At 39.6% G+C, this 20,669-nt stretch overlaps 1 protein-coding gene across 1 annotated transcript in view; it reads right to left on the bottom strand.

Moving 5' to 3' along the window:
• Window positions 1–3,581: 3,581 nt before the first annotated feature.
• LOC148020814 (phosphoglycerate mutase-like protein AT74H) overlaps window positions 3,582–20,669 on the bottom strand; it is a 49,734-nt gene continuing 32,646 nt past the window's right edge. Inside the window, exons 5-6 of the mRNA XM_087698178.1 lie at window positions 12,487–12,567; window positions 3,582–3,923 (exon numbers count right to left, since the gene is read on the bottom strand). Coding sequence (XP_087554304.1) covers window positions 3,785–3,923; window positions 12,487–12,567 — 220 coding nt within the window. The 3' untranslated portion in view covers window positions 3,582–3,784. The remainder of the gene's footprint in view (window positions 3,924–12,486; window positions 12,568–20,669) is intronic.

The raw sequence follows: 20,669 nt of genomic DNA on the forward strand, positions 1-20,669 counted from the left end.
TTGGTGCATCCCAATTCATAAGCAAATTGAGCTCTAGTGGGCAGGGTGCTCATTCAATCTTACATTCACATATACATTTGCTATAGCAAGGCATATCAAGAAGTTTGTTTTTACAATGTCTTCTCAATAAAGGCAGATGGAGGATAACCAAGGTAAATGAGGTTACCATATTTTACATGGCACACTACTTTTGCACCTAATGCTATAGACACTATGCAACATTTTTAAGGAAGTTTTTATTATCTTTGATGGCCTTCACATCATGCCCTAGATTTTACCAAGGGTTAAATTTTATTTGGCTCTTTGGTACTTTATTCTTAGCATCCTCCTTTTTCTATGAAGCTTGCTTTTCCATTTTCTCTTTTCCCTCTTCTTTATTAGGCACCTTCTGTTCTTTTTTGCAAACATCTTCTTTCTTGGTAGACACCTCCTCTTTCTTAGTGTGATATGTAACTTCCCCTAAACTTGTTATTGCAATTTCTTAGGGTAGGATCTATAAAGTGGCTAGTTTCATGGAAGTAATAACATGCTCCTAGGAATTGTGCAAACTTAACCTCATAGAGGATTTCCACCTTTATATTTTCATGTATCTCTCTAAAACATTAAGAGGTTATATCTCTTTGGGTTGGAGGGTTGAGAAGGCACATATAACACCTTACCGAGTACAATTGCAATGGTCTTGTCCTTCATGTCATAGATCGCATGCAAATTAGGGCCAATTATCCATACCAAGCACTCCAACAACAATAAATCTTCCAAAGAAGCACCTCCAATCCAAGGCAAACCATAACCAAGTTACCCCTTTTAAAAAAAATATCTAGTGTGAAAGGCATCAATAGAAAGAAACATGTTAACTTTATGAATCCTATTAGGTGTAGCAAGGAGGCCCTATCTTCTATTGCCAATTAACCTTTTACAACTTGGAGGTCATTGTTTGCACCACCACTGACAAGTCAAAGGCCTTCTCCCTCACATGAGTTGCATAATTGTCTATGTCCATGTCTCCATCAAGTCTAGGTTACTATGCCTAGGGAATAGTTCCTCGAAGCCACTCTTGCTCCTCATCCGTTTAACTACATCTCACTTTTTCTCCTCAAATAGAAAGGTGGTTTTCAATCAATATATCAACTTTTTAGGTATTTGGATGGCTCATCATCTTTCACTTTTAAATGTGTTTTTAAGAAAGTTTTTAAGCAAACTTCACCTAAAATGACATGATCTATGTTTTGTACATAAGATGTTTTCATATTTCACTTATCTGCAATATGTTTTTTGACAAATATGTTATTAACAAACTTCACTTCAAGAACAACAAATATCTATCTTTTAAAGTAAGTTGTTTTTGTATTTCAATTTATCTATGATATATTTCTAAAAATTTTATTCTTTTAAACAAACCCCACTTAAAGAATCAGATATGTCTATTTTGTCAAGGTGCAGTAATAAGACGTTTTAATCTCAATTTAACTATGATTATATATACTCATGTATAGCATGTTACATTGTTAAGTTTTTGTATTTCAATTTATCTGTGATATATTTCTTTAAAATGTATTCTTTTAAACAAACCCCACTTGAAGAATGAGATATGTATATTTTGTCAAGGTACAGAAATAAGATGTTTTTAATCTCACTTTAAGTATGATTATATATACTCATGTATAGCATGTTACATTGTTACGTTGCTCATCTATATGGCCTTGCATATTTATACATTGATATGTTGTCATTCGTATTTTAAAATATTTTAATTTCACCATAATAAAGCTTCAATGCATAAATAATACATGCTTAGAATTTTGGTAACATGCACCTATATAAACAAAAGAAATAATTCTTAAGGTAAATATCTTAAAGGCAAGAAAAAATCATTTCAACTATATAAAACTCTCATAACTAACATCTTTGGAGAGAAAATGCTAAAAGAAAAAGTATGCATTATTATAGTTAGTAAGATTTTCAAAACTATTTAGTCAACAAAAGTAATATTTGAACCCAACTCCTAACTATATAACTCATTGATGTTTGCCAAATTTTGTAAACCTCAAATATTAAAATTGATGCTTATATAAGTTACAATACACTCTCTAAATGTCTCCTTTGAAAAATTTTCAAAATTCGAAGTCTACAAGCTTCAAAAATTATTTATTGATTGGAATTAAAAAAGTGTAAATTTCCTAAGAATTTTTGAAAAGTCATTTCTAACATGTCTCTTAATTCTCTCAATTTTTTTATTCAATCCCATCACAATCACATGGTATACTAGATATATTTTGTTTTGCATTTTGGCATGTGTTTCACATTTGTTTTGTTTTGCATTGTTGCATGCAATAACCTTCGAGTAATATTGAATGACATTTTGCACGACTCTTACCCAAATCAAGGATTTCTTAGTTCCACTTTATCTTTGTACATGTATTGTTTGCTTAATCCTTACCTCTTTGATTACAAGTATTCTCTTATCGTCATATTCAACAATGTCACTTTCTTGTGGCCTCTTTTATCTCATTATGTTCCATTTTCTAGCTTTCATATTGCAGTACATTTTGTATGGCTCTTACCCAAATCAAGGATTTCTTAGTTCCACTTCATTTTGTAGAGTATTGTTTACTTAATCCTTAACTCTTTGATTACGAGTATTCTCTCATCTTCATATTCAACAATGTCACTTTCTTGTGGGCTCTTTTATCTCATTATGTTTCAATTTTCTAGCTTTCATATTTCACATCAATGCTTCAAGGTAGCTCCAAGATGCTAGATAAAAGACATGTGTCACTAGCAAGACAAGTGAAAACATCTCTCTCAAGAATAAGATAACCACCACCAATAAGCTATTCAATTGACAAAGTCTATTAAAAGGTTGTAACTAAGCTCTTAAACTCTTATTTTGATCTTATTAAAACAATAAAACTGCCCACTAAGATGTGTTCATTTGATGAATAAGTTGCTCTAATTTTTCACCAAGGCCCTTCAAGGGCCATGGAGATGAAGGCATACTTGCTTCCAAAGGCAAAGGAAAGGGGGAATCTTATCAACCTAAAGGCCAACCTTCTATTGATGAAGCTTCTTTTTAATACTTTCCTTCATCTAAAGAAAAAACTAAGGTCAAATTCTTGGGAAGATATAAAATAGCTTGCCACTATTACAAGAAGGGTCATATTGCAAAAAGTAGAAAGAGTAGCAATATAACCTAGCAAAATTTTCAAGATTGAATTACAAAACTCAACCAAAAGCATTGCTTTTGTTTTAAAAGAGGTGAGAAACAATGGCAAACAACAATGCCACAAGGATCACAGCTATATTTTGAATCAATGCCACAAGACTGAATTGTAATGGAAGTTGATAATACAATAATATAGGTTGAGGAAGTTGATAATTTGATCATATAAGTAAAATATTTTAAAGATAATCATGAAAAGCAAGCATATCATCCACTTCATTCAAAACCCATGGCATGCAAGGTTGGTTCATTTGCTTTTGAAAACACTATAGAAATAGGGTCTTTTAGAAAGCAACTTTTGCATGCAAGGTTGGTTCATTAGCCTACATTTAAAAACTTTCCAGACCTGCAAATCCACATGTTGGGAAGAGGCTGTACACCTTTCTTACTCTTCAAGGGTCCTAAATAATACACTGAAGATTTATAGCTTGCCCTTCATGGCAACACACTGCCTGTTTCTGTGGGCAGGCTTATTTAGATTTTTTCTAGTTCGGATTGTAATCATTCAATCTCCAGACTACAATACTGGCATGCCAAAATGTGTGCTATCTCAAAAGAGGCCACTTAAAACATAGTCCGGACTATATCTGGTGGCATTGCCTCCCTATCTAGTCCTTGGTCCTCTGAGTCAAAATGGCTAAAAAATGAAGGACCAGATGTTATCCAGTCGTAATTGAGTTCGCCAACTTGGGCAGTCATTTGCCTGCATCTCAGTCAAAAAGCCAGTAACTCAGAAATGCATCAATAATCTGTTCTAATGGCAAATAATGAGAATACAAGTGATATTAAACACCAAAAACTGTCAAATCACATATAAACAAAGGTTCTAAGCTACATGACATAGCAATGATAAGATGTTGTAAAGTGAACACAAAACTCATGATTTCTAACTGCATATATGTGGTGACATGTGAAGCATGATACACACAGTAACCCAGAATGGCATTGTGGCACATACACAAGGAATTGCAAGCACCACAACCTATTCAGGTTACCTATGTTTCAGCCAGGATGAGAATCTGAGCATGGGTTGAATTTGGACAACCAACCATTTAAGCATGCCTGTTAGTGTCCCAATGCGCATCCGAGGAAGGTGTCATGCTCAAATATACTAGGGTTGTTCCTTCCAAGCATTCTTTAAAAGCCACATCAATCACATGCAGCAACGATGAAGACATGTAATGGTCAGTGAATACCAAGCAGGTTAGCATGGTCAGAGCAACGCCAGCATCCACTCAGCATTGGCACAGAAAGATCTTTGTATAAAATTGGATGGTAGCTTCAGGCCCAAGAAGATCTTTCTCTGCATGTGCCTTCTAGCCCATAGGAGGTTGCCAATCGGCACCTCCATCAGTTATGGCAAAGCTCCCATAGCATGTGCAAGATGAGGGGAGATAGAGGAGATCCAAAGGCATTGTTCATGGGATTGTCCCAGAGCTCAGGTGGTATGGAGGAGAGCCTTAAGGATGGTCTGGCATGGCATAGCTAAGACTATGGTGGCAACTTAGGGTGCAGTAGCTTGAGACACAGACAGAGGCCCAGTATATGGGTAGGAGGATGTTCAAGGAAGCCACTCATTGTTGGCCACCACTCCACAAGATTCCCACATGAAATTAGTTGCAATCATGATGGACTAGGGAACACTATCAAATAGGAGTTGATTGCCAGCATCAGTGCTTGGTTCATTTGGATTGTGAGGTGTAGTCATACCATTAACCTTCATTCAGGAGGTTTCCACTATAGAAACTACCTCTCGGATCTGGACAGAGGCATTCCATACTCCGCAAGGGAATTGTTCGCTTCCCAACCATCCTTTTACAATCATAGTCATCTTGATGATGTAGATGATGGTATTATATACAATAATAATAATAATGTCAATGAAGCAAATTGTAATCAAGATCTTTTCACCAGCAAGAGAATAAGACCACCCCCTCTCAAAGTGGAAGCAAAAGTCAAAGGAAATCCCCTCTTCCTATCCAGCTGAAGTAGAAGGGAAGGGAGCACCCATGTCGATCCATAATAGCAACCACTAAAGAATCAATCTATTGATTGGCTTGGTCAAGATATCCACAAAGTTATCTGATAATGGCACAAACTCTAGGTGGATGGTGCCTAACTGAACTTGCTCTCCGGTGAAGTGGTAATATATGCCAACATGCCCCATCCACTAACTGTCAATGGAGTTATGGCCAAGTCATTTGCGTATAATAAGAGATAGCTGACCCCTCACACATGAGTTTGACAAACAAGCTTGGGTCATAAAGGGGCAAAATGGAAACCATGAATTCAAAGAAACTCATCTCTATTGTGGAACCATGATCGCAGTGCTTGCTTCAGCTCATAAAGTGCTTCCTGCAAACAAAAGACCTTATCTATACAATCCACCAAAAAAAATCTAAGAGTTTGTCAAACAAGTTTAGGTCAGCGCACCAACATAGAAACCATGAATTTGAAGAAACTCATCCATGATATGGAACCATGATCATGGTGCTTGCTTCAGCATATAAATAGCTTCTCACAAGCGAAAGACCCCATCTTTATGGTCCGCAAGCGAAAATCCAAGAGGCTACTCCACATAGACTTCCTCCTCCAAAAACCATACAAAAAGGTATTTTTGACATCCATCTAATAGAGTGACCAACCAAACGAGCCTTGTATTCGTCCAAACATCAGATTTCATTTTGGTCCTAAAGATCCACTTAGTCCCAATGGCCCTTTTGTGGCTTGAATAATACACCAACTTCCACGTTCTATTCTACTCAATACTCTCAAGCTCCTTTTCCATAGCCTCACACCATTGTAAATGACTTAAGAGCCTCCTACTAACTCTCCAACTCACTGTGCACTATATAATATTCCATAAAGATGGGATGTAAATATAGCAATAGGTGGTAGCCAAGCAGATCTTCTCAATTCCTCCAAGATAAAATCTAGTGGAAGGATCCCCGAATCGCACATGGTCTGCTAGTGCCAACAAGGTAACATGTCCCTAAGAGAAGGCTAGGATGCTGAAGTCTCTACAAGTGGGTCATGAGAGGTTAGAGGACATGGCTCAAATGGCACTATCCCTCATGAAGTAGACTAAGGAATCGGCTCAAAGGCCAATGCAGTGAGCTACACTATATCCATCTCCTCAAAAACTACCTCTCTCCAAATAATCACCTTATTCGTCTGAGGATCAATACTCGTGGGAGATAGACTCACCAACATTGTTACTCCTCAGTGTCTGTACAACAAGCAGACTGAGATTTCCCTTATGATTCACTTGATTGATTTTGCTTTTGGTTTTGATTTTGATTTTGATTTTGATTTTGGTTTTGTGCCTTCTTGCTCTACCCTTGCTACCCCTCTAAGAGGTAGTAATAAGAGCCCCCCTAAGAGGGACATGCTGTGAAATTAATCAAGCATCCACAGTAGTTGATACTCAAACTCATAGAACGTGGGTATCATTGGCTATGAAATCACTTGTTGAATGAAATTGAAGTATTTCTTTAGAAGTTTCTTAAGAAACAATGTGACCTAATCGTCAAGGGAGTAAGGAGCCTATGTAGTAGTGAACTTAGCAAAAAATAATCACTGATATTCAATCAACTTGATCTTAAGGTTATCTTGGTCAATGATCCCTAATTCTTAGAGATCATGGTCAAGATTTATACGACGGATCCTATCCCGATCCACATTGCAATCAATCAAGTGTTCCTACCGCTCCAATGCAAGGTCAAAATGATATAATTGAGAATGAAACTCTGGAGTAATGCTTGCATGAACTCAACAATAGCAAAGGCATTGCTTACCTTTCAAGAATAGACAATCTTGTATGAAACAAGCAAGTGTTTAGTTGGGATTCCAGCCCCAATACGATGTCCGACAAGTTCTGAGTTAAAAATATATATCATCAAGTTTAACCTAGTGTAGTTAGACCCATTAAAATGAGACTCATTAATGAATGCATGCTGTAGAAAGGCTGGGAGATGAGAGAGAATGGTGAGGAGAGAAAATTCAGACTTTCTTCACGAAGAACTGAAGAAAATCTATCATTTACTGCTATTGCCCTGTCTCAACAACTTGCAGATGCAAAGAACTAAAGAAAATCAGTCATTTACTGTTGCTACCCTATCTCAATAGCTTGTAGATGCTGTCACCTACCGTTGATTGGTCTTCTCTTGCCCTTGGCTGCCTCAAAAGATCCTCCATTGGCTACAAATCAAACCAACAGCATCTCCTCCCTCTCTCTTGCAAGTTTAATTCACTAAAAATGCCTCTCCAACCTATAAAAACGTTTTTCAGTCTTGCATGGGCATTTTTGACAGGTGCAAACCTTCCCAAATAATTTTTTCAACATTATTCATAATTAAATATTAATTTTCAGTCTTTAAATACTGACAATTAATCTAATAATTATTTCGGTGCCCTGAAAAATAATCTGATTGACCAATAATTAAATTGGCTAGGCAACTTCCGTTCCCGAGTATCTCTGCGTCATCTTTGACGATTAGATTGGCATTAAGTATCATTAAACACCACTTCTCTAGTGTCACCAACAAACACTTATCGCCAAAGGAATGACCTAGGTCAACAGCTGGTACTAGATACCACCAAGTACCTATGCGGCATAACTTATAGCAACTTTTACCTTTGACATCCTGTGATTTCCTTGGGTCTCGGGCTCGTAAATTTACTCTATCCCAATTACACCTCACATGTGCAACATTTACATAACCATGTAATTAAGAATTAATCCACATGTTAAGTGAGGTTTCAAAAATACATGTCCTCATGACAACCCTTTCCCTTAAAATCCTTGCAATGGTCCTCGATTGCACTGCCAAATGCATCAAAAGCAAAATAGTGAATTGGAATTTCCACAAGGCATCATAGTTAACACAACATTGCGCAATGTTGTTCAACCATTCCATACGCCCAGCACATGCAAAAAATTACCAACCAATCATAACATAACATAAAACTCACAAACAATCTTAAAAACATTGCCAAATTATTATGTGACATGTCTATTTCTCATGAGCTCAACTCATCTAACATAACCAAACCATAGCATAGCATGACCAAGCATAAACCATGGCTAAAACATCAATGGCATCATAACATATATTGTTGTCCATGGAACCAAATGTGAACCAATGAAAACTGAGCATAATCTGATCATAAACTGATCACTTGCTGATCTGAGAACTGATCACAAACTGCTACAAATGTGACCCCAAACTAATCACAAACTCATTACAAAAAGTGACTAGCAATCAATGTAAAAACTGATGCAAAACTGATCCCAAAAGTGACCATAAACAGTTCTCAAGCTGATCAAAAATTGAGCTGAAGCAACTGATCACAATTTGTCTCAAAATTGAGGCAAAATTCATGCTAAATTGATCATAAGTTGATGCAAAAGTATAGTTCCAGTGCCCAGGTGAAACTCATACTCATCTGCATACATCTCATAATGACTAGTACACCAAGTAGTAACCTCATGGCAAACATATTGTCAGCGCAGTACCTTGGATGTATGCTGAATGCATCCGAGATCCACTACATACGAGAGTTGTCCATAACTGAAGGAGTGGAAGTGCTATCTCCCCCTTGAGCATTAGGCAATACTCCGGACCCTTGCTCTCCTGAATCTGACGAAACCCGAACTAAAGTCGGCTCTAACTGAAAGGCATCTAGATAAAGCTGCAATAATTGAGGATGGTCTATCAAGTCATCTTCTTCCATCCATTTGGCATCCATTGGTGAATATTTCTGAAATTTCACCAAGTATCTTCTGGAAACATTACCTTTGACTTTTTTTTCCTTATGTACCAAAATCTGCTCAGGTACCAAAATCTCATCCAACTCCTCAACCTCAGGCTAAATTTCAGCAGACATATCCTCTGGAACATAAACATGACAAGGCCTCAACAACTGGTATGAAAGGCATTGTGTATCCGCCAATGTGGAGGTAATTTCAACCAATATGCCACATCGCTAATCTTCTTCAATACTTGGAAGGGCACATAGTATCTCATACTCAACTTCGGATACAATCTTTCTCTTCCTTTCATCTTTTTCAGCCTTGTCTTTTCAAAACGCAACAATATATAATCACTCTCTACAAACTGCAAAGCACATCTGTGGCGATCAGCTGCCCTCTTTTGCTTTTCTTGAGATCTCTGAAGTGCATATTTTATCTTTGCATAGGCTACATCTAAGTTTTCCACATAACGATCAGTCTCAAATATCTTATCCTTAGTTTGTAGAATAGGTGGTACCTTCTTGCCACCCTCAACCACCTCAAATGAAGCTTTGCCCGTAGAGCTATGCACTGTGTTATTGTAAGCAAACTCAACCAACGGCAAATACTGCTTCCACTCTGTCTTGTGGTCTAAAACATAGCACCTCAAAAGATCTAACACTGTGGAATTTGCTTCCTCAAACTGACCATCTGTCTAAGGATGGAAGGATGATGAGAATTTCAGCATGGTAACAATTCGTGTGTGTTTTTTAACACTCTATAGTTGGTTGAAGGCCAACATTGAAGGTGACAAGGTCAATGTGCACCTATGGATAAGTTGTGCCACATAAAATGGCTTAAATACAAACATTCTATCATGAGAAATGCAAGGAAAATTTAGAAAAATGCAAGGTAGTACTAATGGAATACGTATTATAGGGATCAAAGCAATTACCCTTTGTTTTATGTCACGAATTGCATGTTGATTTATTGTCGCACTATCTACATCAAAAGTGCACGTCTAAATTTACTCAATTTGATAGTAAACTGAGTATACAAAGGTAGCAAAAAAGCAATAGGATTGATGCATGAATAGGGCTAAGGCTTCCTATAGCAAATTAGATTAGTCTTGACCTAATATTTGTGTGTTTTATGCATTGTTTGCATTGCGCAATAGTGTGACACTAGCTTTACATCTTGAATGCCACTTTTGGAGTTCACTGGAATGCAGACAATATGTATTCTTATCCATTACACTCGTTAGAGTATGAATGTACAAATCTGCCACATATTTGGTCAAGGTTGATGAGAGCAATTAAGGACATTGTACTAGAGATAAGTTTGGGCTCATACAAGAGCAAGGCACATGGAAATCACTAGTATTAAGATAGTGTTGGTTTGTGACAACATGTCACCTTGTGATTTGTGCAAGCTTTGAACAATGATAAAGGAATACCAAAAGGGGCATTAACCTTTGGAGTCTATTACATGTCATCTACCTTGCAAGAGCATTCTAGCTCTCCTGTTAAGTGAGTCTTTATTGGTTTATTTCATGAGTGCAAGTTAGTTTATGTTATACTACCCTTGAGATTATTTCCAAAAGCTAATTTCAAAACCCAAAGTGCCGACTGAAAAAAGCATCTAACCACAACACAACTGGCCACAATGGACTGAAATGACCATACCAACCGCAAACACATTATAATGTCAAAGATCCATGACATCCCCCACTGACTCAATGATAGGGCTCACAACCAAAAGATGGCATATAACATGTACTCCTAACAAGCTGTCCACTCCTCTTTGCAACCTTCACTCATTGGATGTCAAGGGCTAACTTCATCAAGGTGATCTTGTATGAGGGAGAAGTTATTCGGCTGGTCCATGTTTATGCTCTAAATGTGGCCAAGGATCCTCGATTATAGGAAGATTTGCAATACCTTTTGTTCCAAACCAGAGGTTTGTTGTGGGGTGACTTGAATGTACTTCCTGATCATTATATTGCTGTGTTAAAATTGTTGCATGAACCAGTTGATGCCTATGAGGTCCTGCTTGTGTGCTTAATAGGTTAATTTTTTCATCAAGAGCTTTTTGTAGCATGCAAGCATGGCTATCTTTCAAGACAATGCTCGTAAGCTATCTCAAGAGGGATGCAGCATGCATCAGTCACCAAGGCTGACTTGCAGGATTTTGCAGCCTTCATTACTGGATTCTCGAAATTTGCAGCAGGCTGGTCTTTCTACTTATGACATGGACACTCGCATGCAATGGTTGACCTACAGGATGCAATCTTTCAGGATCATCAAAATGGAAAACACAAAATTTCTGGCCAAAGTGGATGAATTAAGATGAGACAATAATTGTCAAACACATTATTTTTTGCACCACTACATCCAAATTATGCTAGAGAATATTGAGTGGTTGCAGTGCGGTTGTAGGGGCTCTTAGGGAAAATGGTTACTTAGCCTCGGCCAGTTCTGCATATATGTGTGGACTATTATTAAGATCCCTATTAGGCTCTCTGGAAATTCTTCCAGATCCTGTTCTTGTTGTATTCTCAATTTGGTCACCAGTGGTCAGGGATCCAGTAATGCCAGAATGTCTGCTACTCTGCATGTTGACATTATTGAGGATGAGGTGGAATATGGCTTATTACACCTTCCTCGCAGAAAGAATCCTGGGTGGAAAGTTCTGCAAATGAACCTTCTTTGCTTACGTCAATGATCTTACCAGTCAATCATGGATCATTAATGAGCTACATTTAGAGTTGATGATTTAGTCTCTTCTGGCCTACATGACCTGTAGCTTTACAGACACCGGTAATATATTATTCAGCCGTTGTTGTATATATCAACTTTGCCAAGACCAAATGTTATATAAAGCAGAAGATATATAGTATCAAAATCGTAGAGGCAAGGTCTGCATGAACAACCAGCATATAATTCACATTAATGTCAAATTTGTCAGTACAAACATGACATAAACTAAACACGGGAAACTTCCAGTAGTTATTTATCTCTGGTACTTATCACAATAGATTTGTGGTCTAACAAGAATCTTATGTGACCATGTGCCATTTCTGTAAATCAAACTGGAATCCTCATCATGTATTACAACTTTTTCATGCAGTTGCAACCACTTTGATCACCCATTTCCTGTGTGGAAAGTCAAGATAAACTATTCCACCTACACCTTCTACTCACAAAAACTGTACGATCATGTGGATCAACTTGGTCGTGTGTTCAACTCGAAAATCAGCATCCATATCTCATATTTTGCTCATAGAATTTACACAACTAGCAGGAAACAGAATATAAACTAGTTCAAACATAGGAAGCAAACACATAGAAGAGAAAAAAGGATAGGAATGCATATGGCTTATTGTTTGCAATAGTTTTTAACCAATTGATGGGAAAAAACCACCTCAATGAACTGTGAAATTGAATATATATGTCTTTCATTGAACATAATCATTTAACATAAGAGAACAAAACAAAAGTAAAATTCCAAAACAAAACCTCTGAATTCATACCACTCTTGGTCCAAAAGCATTTCTTCTGTAAGACCAAAAGCTTTAAGTTCTTCCCGTGAATGGTGTACCAGCAGACTGTATCTGTATTGAAAAAAGACTGGAGCTCATTAAGTTTGATAAGATATGCCTCATACAGACATTGTGTTTCACATTTATTCTAGTATTTGTGATTATTGTAGATGGTATCTCCATACTGGTCTGGGTAAATTTATTAAAGCACATCACTGCTTCCCTTCCCATATATATCGTAAACTGGCCTGGGTAAATTTTATTAAAGCACATCACTGCTTCCCTTCCCATATGAAAAAAGAAAAGTCCTAGGATCTAACTATGGTGGTCAGTTTGTTGAACTCATAAATAACTGTTCTATGCTAGTTGACAACCTCTTGCCTTGACCTGTCTACCTTTGTCAGTGTTCTATTCAGGATAATCACAATGACATCCCTATCATTGTCCTATTCTTTTGCTCAAAAACACCAGTTTGAAATGGTGAGTACAAGTGGAAATCCTAAATGTAAAGGGCCATTCGTCTCTCAATTTCATATCTTTGGATGCATAAACATTTCTGCAAGCATTGAAGATGTTTGATGTTAACATGCAAAAGTTGAACTTTGTTGAGGTGTTTTTTCTCTCCTAAGTTTGTCATTCTCAGGTACTAAAAAGATAAAATCTCTACACTAGTAGCCACCATTGTGAGGAGAATATCTCCTCTAGTAAAGAGCCTAGTCCATGTCTATGAGGTATCTGTATCAATCTTCCACTCTAGGGGTACCTCGTTAATGCTCTCCATTATGTCTCCATTCCCTCTAATGCCACACAAAGTCTATCTTTGTGTGGCTGAGCTCATAGCTCAAGAAAAGCAAACCACTCTCCTAGTATGGAAGGAATCTGCAAAGAGAATCTCCCCCAAGATCTCTCTCTAATGGTGTGCCCTCTATATATTAAATAGCTGGTTGAAGCTGCTCCTCCAAAACCCTGTAGCTCAGATCTACTAAGAAATCCATTGAATGCTCGTTTGCCATGGTCCGCCGTCAGCAAGAACAATAGTCTCTAGTCTCCAAAACTTGTTTCACAACTCCTCACCTCAAAGAAGGCCCCTCACAATCAAGTTCCCCAACAACACTCTACTCTAATTGTCCAGGTCCATGATCCCCAAGCCACACCTAGATTTGGGTTGAACGATGACATCCCAAGCTACTTTAGCCCTCCTTGAGCTTCAATCTTCACTAGACCAAACGAAATTTCCAATGAGGCACTTCATTTGTTTGATACCATTCGCAAACTTTGCCTACCCCTTCAACCTCAACATCCATGCTTTCAGAGGGGTGACTTTTCCCACAAGGAACATTTAAGCTTCGGCTTCTCTTCCTTGCTTCGACATTGACATTCTTTTTATTTTGTATCTACATTTGCATTACATGTATTTTCAATTGTAAAAGATGCTTGGGCAAGTGAACAAATGCCCTATGAGGGCTATCTGTTAAGGTAAAAAGGTGCGCTAGCATTAAAACCTTCATAATCTCATTTAAACAGCCCCAAATCTCAAAATGCTACAAAGTTTATGTGCTACATAAGCAAACCCACAAACTTCGGTTGGTTCCTCCTCTATAAATAGTTGGGCTGCATAGCCACTTGCCATCCTTGATCATTATTACCCTCCATCAATTGGCACTTGTCTTCCACTACTACCCACACCCCTCTTGGTGGATACCTTAGCTTGTGGCGTGCTGTCCAGCCCTTCTCCAGCCTAGCGACCTAGTCAGCCCTGCATCATAGCCTGTGTTTGCTGATCAAAACTTGTTTACATCACTCTCGAAGAATCCAGCAGGTGTCGCCATCAGCAGGACCTACATTGTGTGTTTGCAGGCCACCCAACAGCGGCATCATCATTGCAGTTTTCATTGTGAGCAGTCATGTGTGTCTTGCACAGTCATCTTCTACTTGTGAGCAGTTTGTGTCAGCCAGGGACATTAGGAGCTCTGACACTCACTCTGTCAAGTGTTTTGATGGACGAGGTGCCTCTATTTAGAGCATGCATTTCTTTTTTTAGTCGATTTTAGATGTGTTCACATTGACTCGGTCATTTTCCAGACTTTGCATTTCTTGTTCAGTGGCATTCAGACCTGTTCACACTTATCAAGTGGCAACCAGCATTTTCCCTGGCCGCTAGCATTATTTTATTCCCAATATGTAGGTTGGCCTGCATTTTCATCTCCTGTGTGATCAGTTCAGCCACGTTTTTCAGCCCTCTTCTATATATAGCAAGGTGATTGGCTGCTGCCACAGATTCACAGATTTTCTTCTACAAGTTTCAGCACGCTCCAACCTTCAAGGACTCACCTCTATCATCCGGTGCTCCCTTCCATCGTCAGCCACTAACACATTGGGTTGTGTAGAGGGACTGATCAGTCCTCTTTGTATTCAACGTTCTTTTGGAGATCAATCCAATTTCTCATCTTCCATTCTCTTCTTTCTTCGCAATCTTTCCCTTCCCTTCTCTCTTCATGTTTGTGTTTCCTCTTCCGTTGCACCCCCACGTGGTAGCATTGCCAAAGTGAGGACTCCAAGGTTCTACAAAGGGAAGACCACACTCCATCACTGTTTGGAGCAGATCTATTGTAAAGAACGCAAACTTTCTACCTTGTTTGGGCCTTCTACAAAGTGTGTGGGGCATCTACAACTTCTCTTTGAAGGCTCTAGCTGATTTTCCCTATATTCAAACATCCCAACACCAAAATGCAAGAGTTTTTTGTGTGCTTTCAAGTCTATTTGAAGAGTTACGGAGTACTGGTTTGTCAAGTTTGATGACTTAGATGCAGAGACCATTCAATCTTCCTTCAATAAGTGGTCCCATCCGTTAGACCGTTGCAAAGAGCAACACAAAGATCGACATTCAACGCCTCGTTCTCGCTCTGATAGATCAAGAAGGTCAGACTCCTCTTCTCCCCCCAGCTTCTCTACACATTTCCCATAGGGCCCGTACTACACAACCTCGTATAGCCATGATGGCTCTTTCTGTTCATGTGACATTACTTCCTTCTCTTCCCAAAGAAGGTCAACTTGATGGTGTGAACTACTCCCTTTGATCCTACAAAGTGGAGTGTATCCTTGACACCCTCAACTAAATGGAACTTTGTTACTACCCCCATCCCCTGTCCAATGGAGGATCCCCGCATTGGTTCTTCGATGGACCAAGCAGCCGTTTGGGATCGGTGAAATTCTAGAGTGCAATCTTTTCTCTTCATGAGTCTACACGATTCTACCCTTGTGCATGTGCATTGACTTTGGACCGCGTAGCAGAGGTATGGACAAAGCTCTCATCAAAAGACCTTTGCCCACCATATCACCACAGAGAAGAAACTTGGGATGCTTTCTATTGATGATTTCTCTTCTATCCAAGATCACATTAACAAGATGGAGGATGTGCAAGATAAGCTTCAAATCCCTTGGCCAGACAGCCTCATTGAAGGACTTGGTGATGATTCTTCTTACTCATGAGTCAATTGTCATCTCCCAAGTATGAGGTCTTCTATAAAAACTTGCTTGCTTCCAAGATTTAACAGACTCTTCTATAGGAAGAGCTAGCTCTACTTGTTTTGGAGCACAAAGAGTGATCAAAGAGATTGGTACTAGTGGATCCAACCTTACTAAGGCTTTTACTACAAGTTCGGGAGGGGGCAACTAGAAGGATAAGAAGGCCAAGAACAAGAAGAAGAATCAGCTTAAACATTCAAAGTCTTTCTCGGGCACCAACACTGATTCAAAGAAGCCTAAATGCTTTCATGGACTTACTAGACTTGATACCCAAGTTGTCTTCACCCAAGCAAGCCATATTTATTAAGGATTCTTCTACAATAGTCATTTTAGTGCCAGGTTGGCATGAGAGAGGGCTTTACACCCATTCCTCTTTCATTGTATAGAGTCCTCTAAGGCAATCTTCCATAGCCGCACCTATTATTGTGCACCACCTATTCCACAAACTCCATTCAATGTCACAAGTCACATGGTGGGGAGACTTGCTTGAGCTGCTGCGCCAAACATACACTATACACACAAGAGGAGGCTCACTCAAGAACACAAGAAGAGAGATGGAGACCAAAACGTTTTCTTGTTGGTTTCTTCTTCTTCTTTCATGCACAATACAATATACACAAAGTAAAGATAAGATAAAGCATAAAGGAAAGTGGCCCACTAAGTCAAACAATGCATAACTGACTATACTAATTGACTGGCGCTATAACTATGCCATCTGTAGGTAGGTGATGTTAGCCTACCCTATTTAGTCATGTCAGTCTGTCATCTCCTGGTTATAAGCTCTTGAGAGAGTTTGACAGAGACATTGGAGCTCTAATTCACCTATGTCAGCACGTCTGTCAGATTTAGAGGCATTTATTAGCAATCGGCCACTTTTAGAGGAGTTTGGCTATATATAGCCATATCTCACACTTGGCTAATCACTTCTTGTAGATTTTAGCACACTCTGGCTCCTAAACACTCTCTAACTTGATGCTACCATCATCTCGGCCTGATTTGGTGCCCTCACTGACGCCTTGGGCTGCGTGCAAGGACTGATAAATCCACATCATTGTATTCAACATTCATCTTCAATCAGTGCAATATTTCTTCCTTCTGCTCTCTCTCTCTTTCTCTCTGTGTTCATATTCCTTCTTCTATTGCGCACTCTCACATGGTATCATCGCCTAAGTGAGAGCACAAAGTCAAGATATATTGCCGAGGAGCAGCCCAGCCATCAAAAGCAGCCATTCAACCTTGCGTTTGCTGCAAACGCAGCTATCTATGAAGGAGGCGACAGCATCTAGTGGGTCTATATTTGCATTTTCAGCTTGGCAACCCCTAGCAGCAACATTTATTGCTTAGTGACAGCCTTCTTCAGCCAATCTCACATCATCTAGAGGCGGCAACATCTTCTATGGCTGCAGGTGATAGTATTTCCTTGTTTAGGCGGCACATCTACACCTTCTATAGCTGATTGCCTTCTGACATTTGCACAGTTTCCATCAACACGCAATTTGTTGGGTGATTGCAAATTTGGAAGATGTCTTACCAGTTTATAAGCTTTGATGACTCAGAGAAGGAGCTCCTGTCTTGGCATTTCCTTGAGACGAGACGTGATTACTAGTATTGGAAATATCTCCAAAGGAAGGCTTCTCCTATTCGAGATTACAAATGGAGGGAGCCTTCTCCTGTTCGTGATCATCCACCTTCCGTTCATCTTTCATAGCGGGTTCCATCAATAGTCTGGTCCCCTTCAAAAGCCAAGGCTCCTTCTACTGTGAAGATTCATCCTTGATCCCCTCTATGCAGGTGCCTATTCTTTCTACCTTACCCAAAGAAGATAAACTCGATGGTGCCAACTACTCATTGTGGTCTTGCAAGGTAGAGTTCATCCTTGACACCTTTGATCTTTGAGAGCTCGTTTCCGAGCCTCTTCCCCAAATTCAGGAGGATCAAATTGATGGCACCTCGTTGGACCATGCTACCTCTTGTGGGATCGGCTCAACCCTTGAACTCGATCCTTTCTGTTTATGAGTGTTCATGACTCTGTCCTAGTTCATGTTCGTAGGTTGAAGACCATGGCAAAGGTGTAGTGCAAGCTTTCATCTTTGTATCAGTACAAGACCTGTGCACACAAGATTCCCCTGAGAAGAAGTTGCGCATGCTCAGTCTTGACGACTCTTCTTTATTGAAGGAGCACATCACAAAGATGGAAGACATGAGGGGTGAGCTTGCCTCTCTTAGACAGAAGATATCCTCCGAGGATATGGCTATGATTCTATTCTACACCAATCTCATCACATGGAGGACTTGCAAGAGACTCTTATGGGAGGAGCTTTCACCGCTTGTCTTAGAGCATGATGAGCAACTTAGAGAGATAGGGGCTAGTGGTTCTAGCTCCTCCAAGGCTTTTACTACAGATACTAGTGGTAGGAAGAAGAAGGGAAAGACCAAGGAGAAGAAGCAACAGAAAAATAAGGATGAGAAAAAGGAGAAGAAGCCCAAGTGCCCACACTATGGGAAGGGCACTCACCCCAAGGAGAAGTACTGGTAGAAGTAACCCCATTTGAAGCCAAAGGAGAAAGATTTGAAGGATTCAAAAGCCGCACCCGCCACAACAGAGTCTATCTTCATGCATGTATTTGCCAAGCAGGATACAGCCCTTGCTTCTTCCATGCAAGAGAAGCCATGGCTCATGGATAGTGGAGCTTCTTCTCACATGACCTTTCAACAGGATTGGCTTCAGGACTTGAGTTCCATAGGAGGCTGTGTCACCATTGGTGACAACTCTATGGTTTCAGTTTATGGAGTGGGGACCATTCCTCTATTACCAGACAGATAGTCTCCCTCTGTCAAAGTCACAACCTTAGCCGTGAGGTCTTCCCACGAGCATGGCCTACTTTGGCATGCTCGATACATTCATTAGAACATGGATGTGATCCAACAAGCTTCTCGAAGGCTGATGATGGAGGGACTTCCAAATTTCCCTATTATTCACACCCTTTGTCCTAGTTGCTTGAGGGGCAAGTAGCATCGACAGCAGCCACATCTACAAGTTGCCACTCGAAGGGCTTGTACACCACTCGACTTGGTTCACACCGACCTTTGCAAGCCAATAGGCATGGCCTCCCTTGGAAAGGCCAAGTACTTGATGCTGATTGTTGACGACTTCAATAGTTATGTGTAGCCGTACTTCTTGGAGTACAAGAACAAGGCATACTCATGTTTCTACAAGTGCAAGGTGTTTGCTAAGACGCAGACGACCTTTAAAGTTCATGGTGTTCGAGCCGATCATGGTGGAGATTTTACTTCTCATGCAGCATGATGAGTATACTACCATTCCTCGATGGTATTGGCAGCTCATGGAGAATGCAGGTGTTAGCCATTTTCCTACTACTCTTGTGGGTCCACATAGATCAGCTCATTTACAAGCCCAACTAGTTTCACTCTGTGTGAACTATCCTCTTATGACTCAGATTCTCCATGACAGTGAGCCTACTTTAGTTGAGGCTTTTGCACCAGATATTTGGAGACAGGCTATGCAAGATGAGCTCGATTCTATCGAGCGAAATCAAACTTGAGAGTTGATTCCGCATCCTCCACAACGGAAGGTGATTGGTGTAAAGTGGATCTATAAGACCAAGTATCTTGTAGATGGTTCCTTGGACAAGCATAAGGCTAGGCTTGTTGCCAAGGGTTTTGCACAGAAGGCAGAATTGGATTATTTTGAAACCTTGGCACCTACAGTTTACATGTCTATTATTCGAGCTATTTTGGCTCTTGCAACCCATCATCATCGGCCTGTCTATCAAATGGACATCAAGTCTACATTCTTGAATAGCGTCCTTAAAGAGGAGATTTATGTCTCTCAGCCTCCTAAGTTTTCTTGTGCAGGGAAAGGACTATGTTTATCAATTGGGGAAGGCCCTCTATAGCCTAAAGCAAGCTCCAAGAGCTTGGTATCAAAGGATTGATCGCTTCTTTCATGACAGTGGCTTCTAGAGATCAGCTCATGACCCTAACCTTTACAATAAGGTTGCACGTGACAAGTGTGTTTTGATTATCTTATATGTGGATGATCTTATCATCACAGGGAGCACTTCTACAGAGGTTGATCTGACTCCAAATATTCTAAGACAGAAGTTTGAGATGACAGATCTTGGGATCCTACACTTCTTCCTTGGTCTAGAGATTTATCAGATGGCAAAGGGCCGACTTGGTGCTACCATCATCTCAGCCTGATTTTGTGCCCTCACTGACGCCTTGGGTTGCATGCAAGGGCTAATCAATCCACAACATTGTATTCAACATTCATCTTCAATCCACGCAATATTTCTTCATTTTCTACTTTCTCTCTCTCTTTCTCTCTCTGTGTTCGTATTCCTTTTTTCGTTGTGCACTCTCACGTGTAACAAACTAAATATAATAAATGATAAGTCAATGGCCATGTGAGGATCATAATGACCACCGACGTGCTAAGTGTAGACATGACAGCCTATCTAACCAAGCATTCCATATCAATGTTTGCACACGTTGAGCTTGCCATCTCAATACTTCCTCTCAAGCTTGACTGTATCTCTACAACTCCAAGTAAGCTTCAAAATTTTTCAAGCTTCTTTGCACCCAATGCCTTTGTGAAAATATCAGCTTTCTAATCCTATGTACTA

This window comes from Lygodium microphyllum, chromosome 18 (assembly GCF_053477565.2).
Source record: "Lygodium microphyllum isolate KBCC chromosome 18, Lygodium_microphyllum_v1.1.10, whole genome shotgun sequence".
Taxonomy (NCBI): domain Eukaryota; kingdom Viridiplantae; phylum Streptophyta; class Polypodiopsida; order Schizaeales; family Lygodiaceae; genus Lygodium; species Lygodium microphyllum.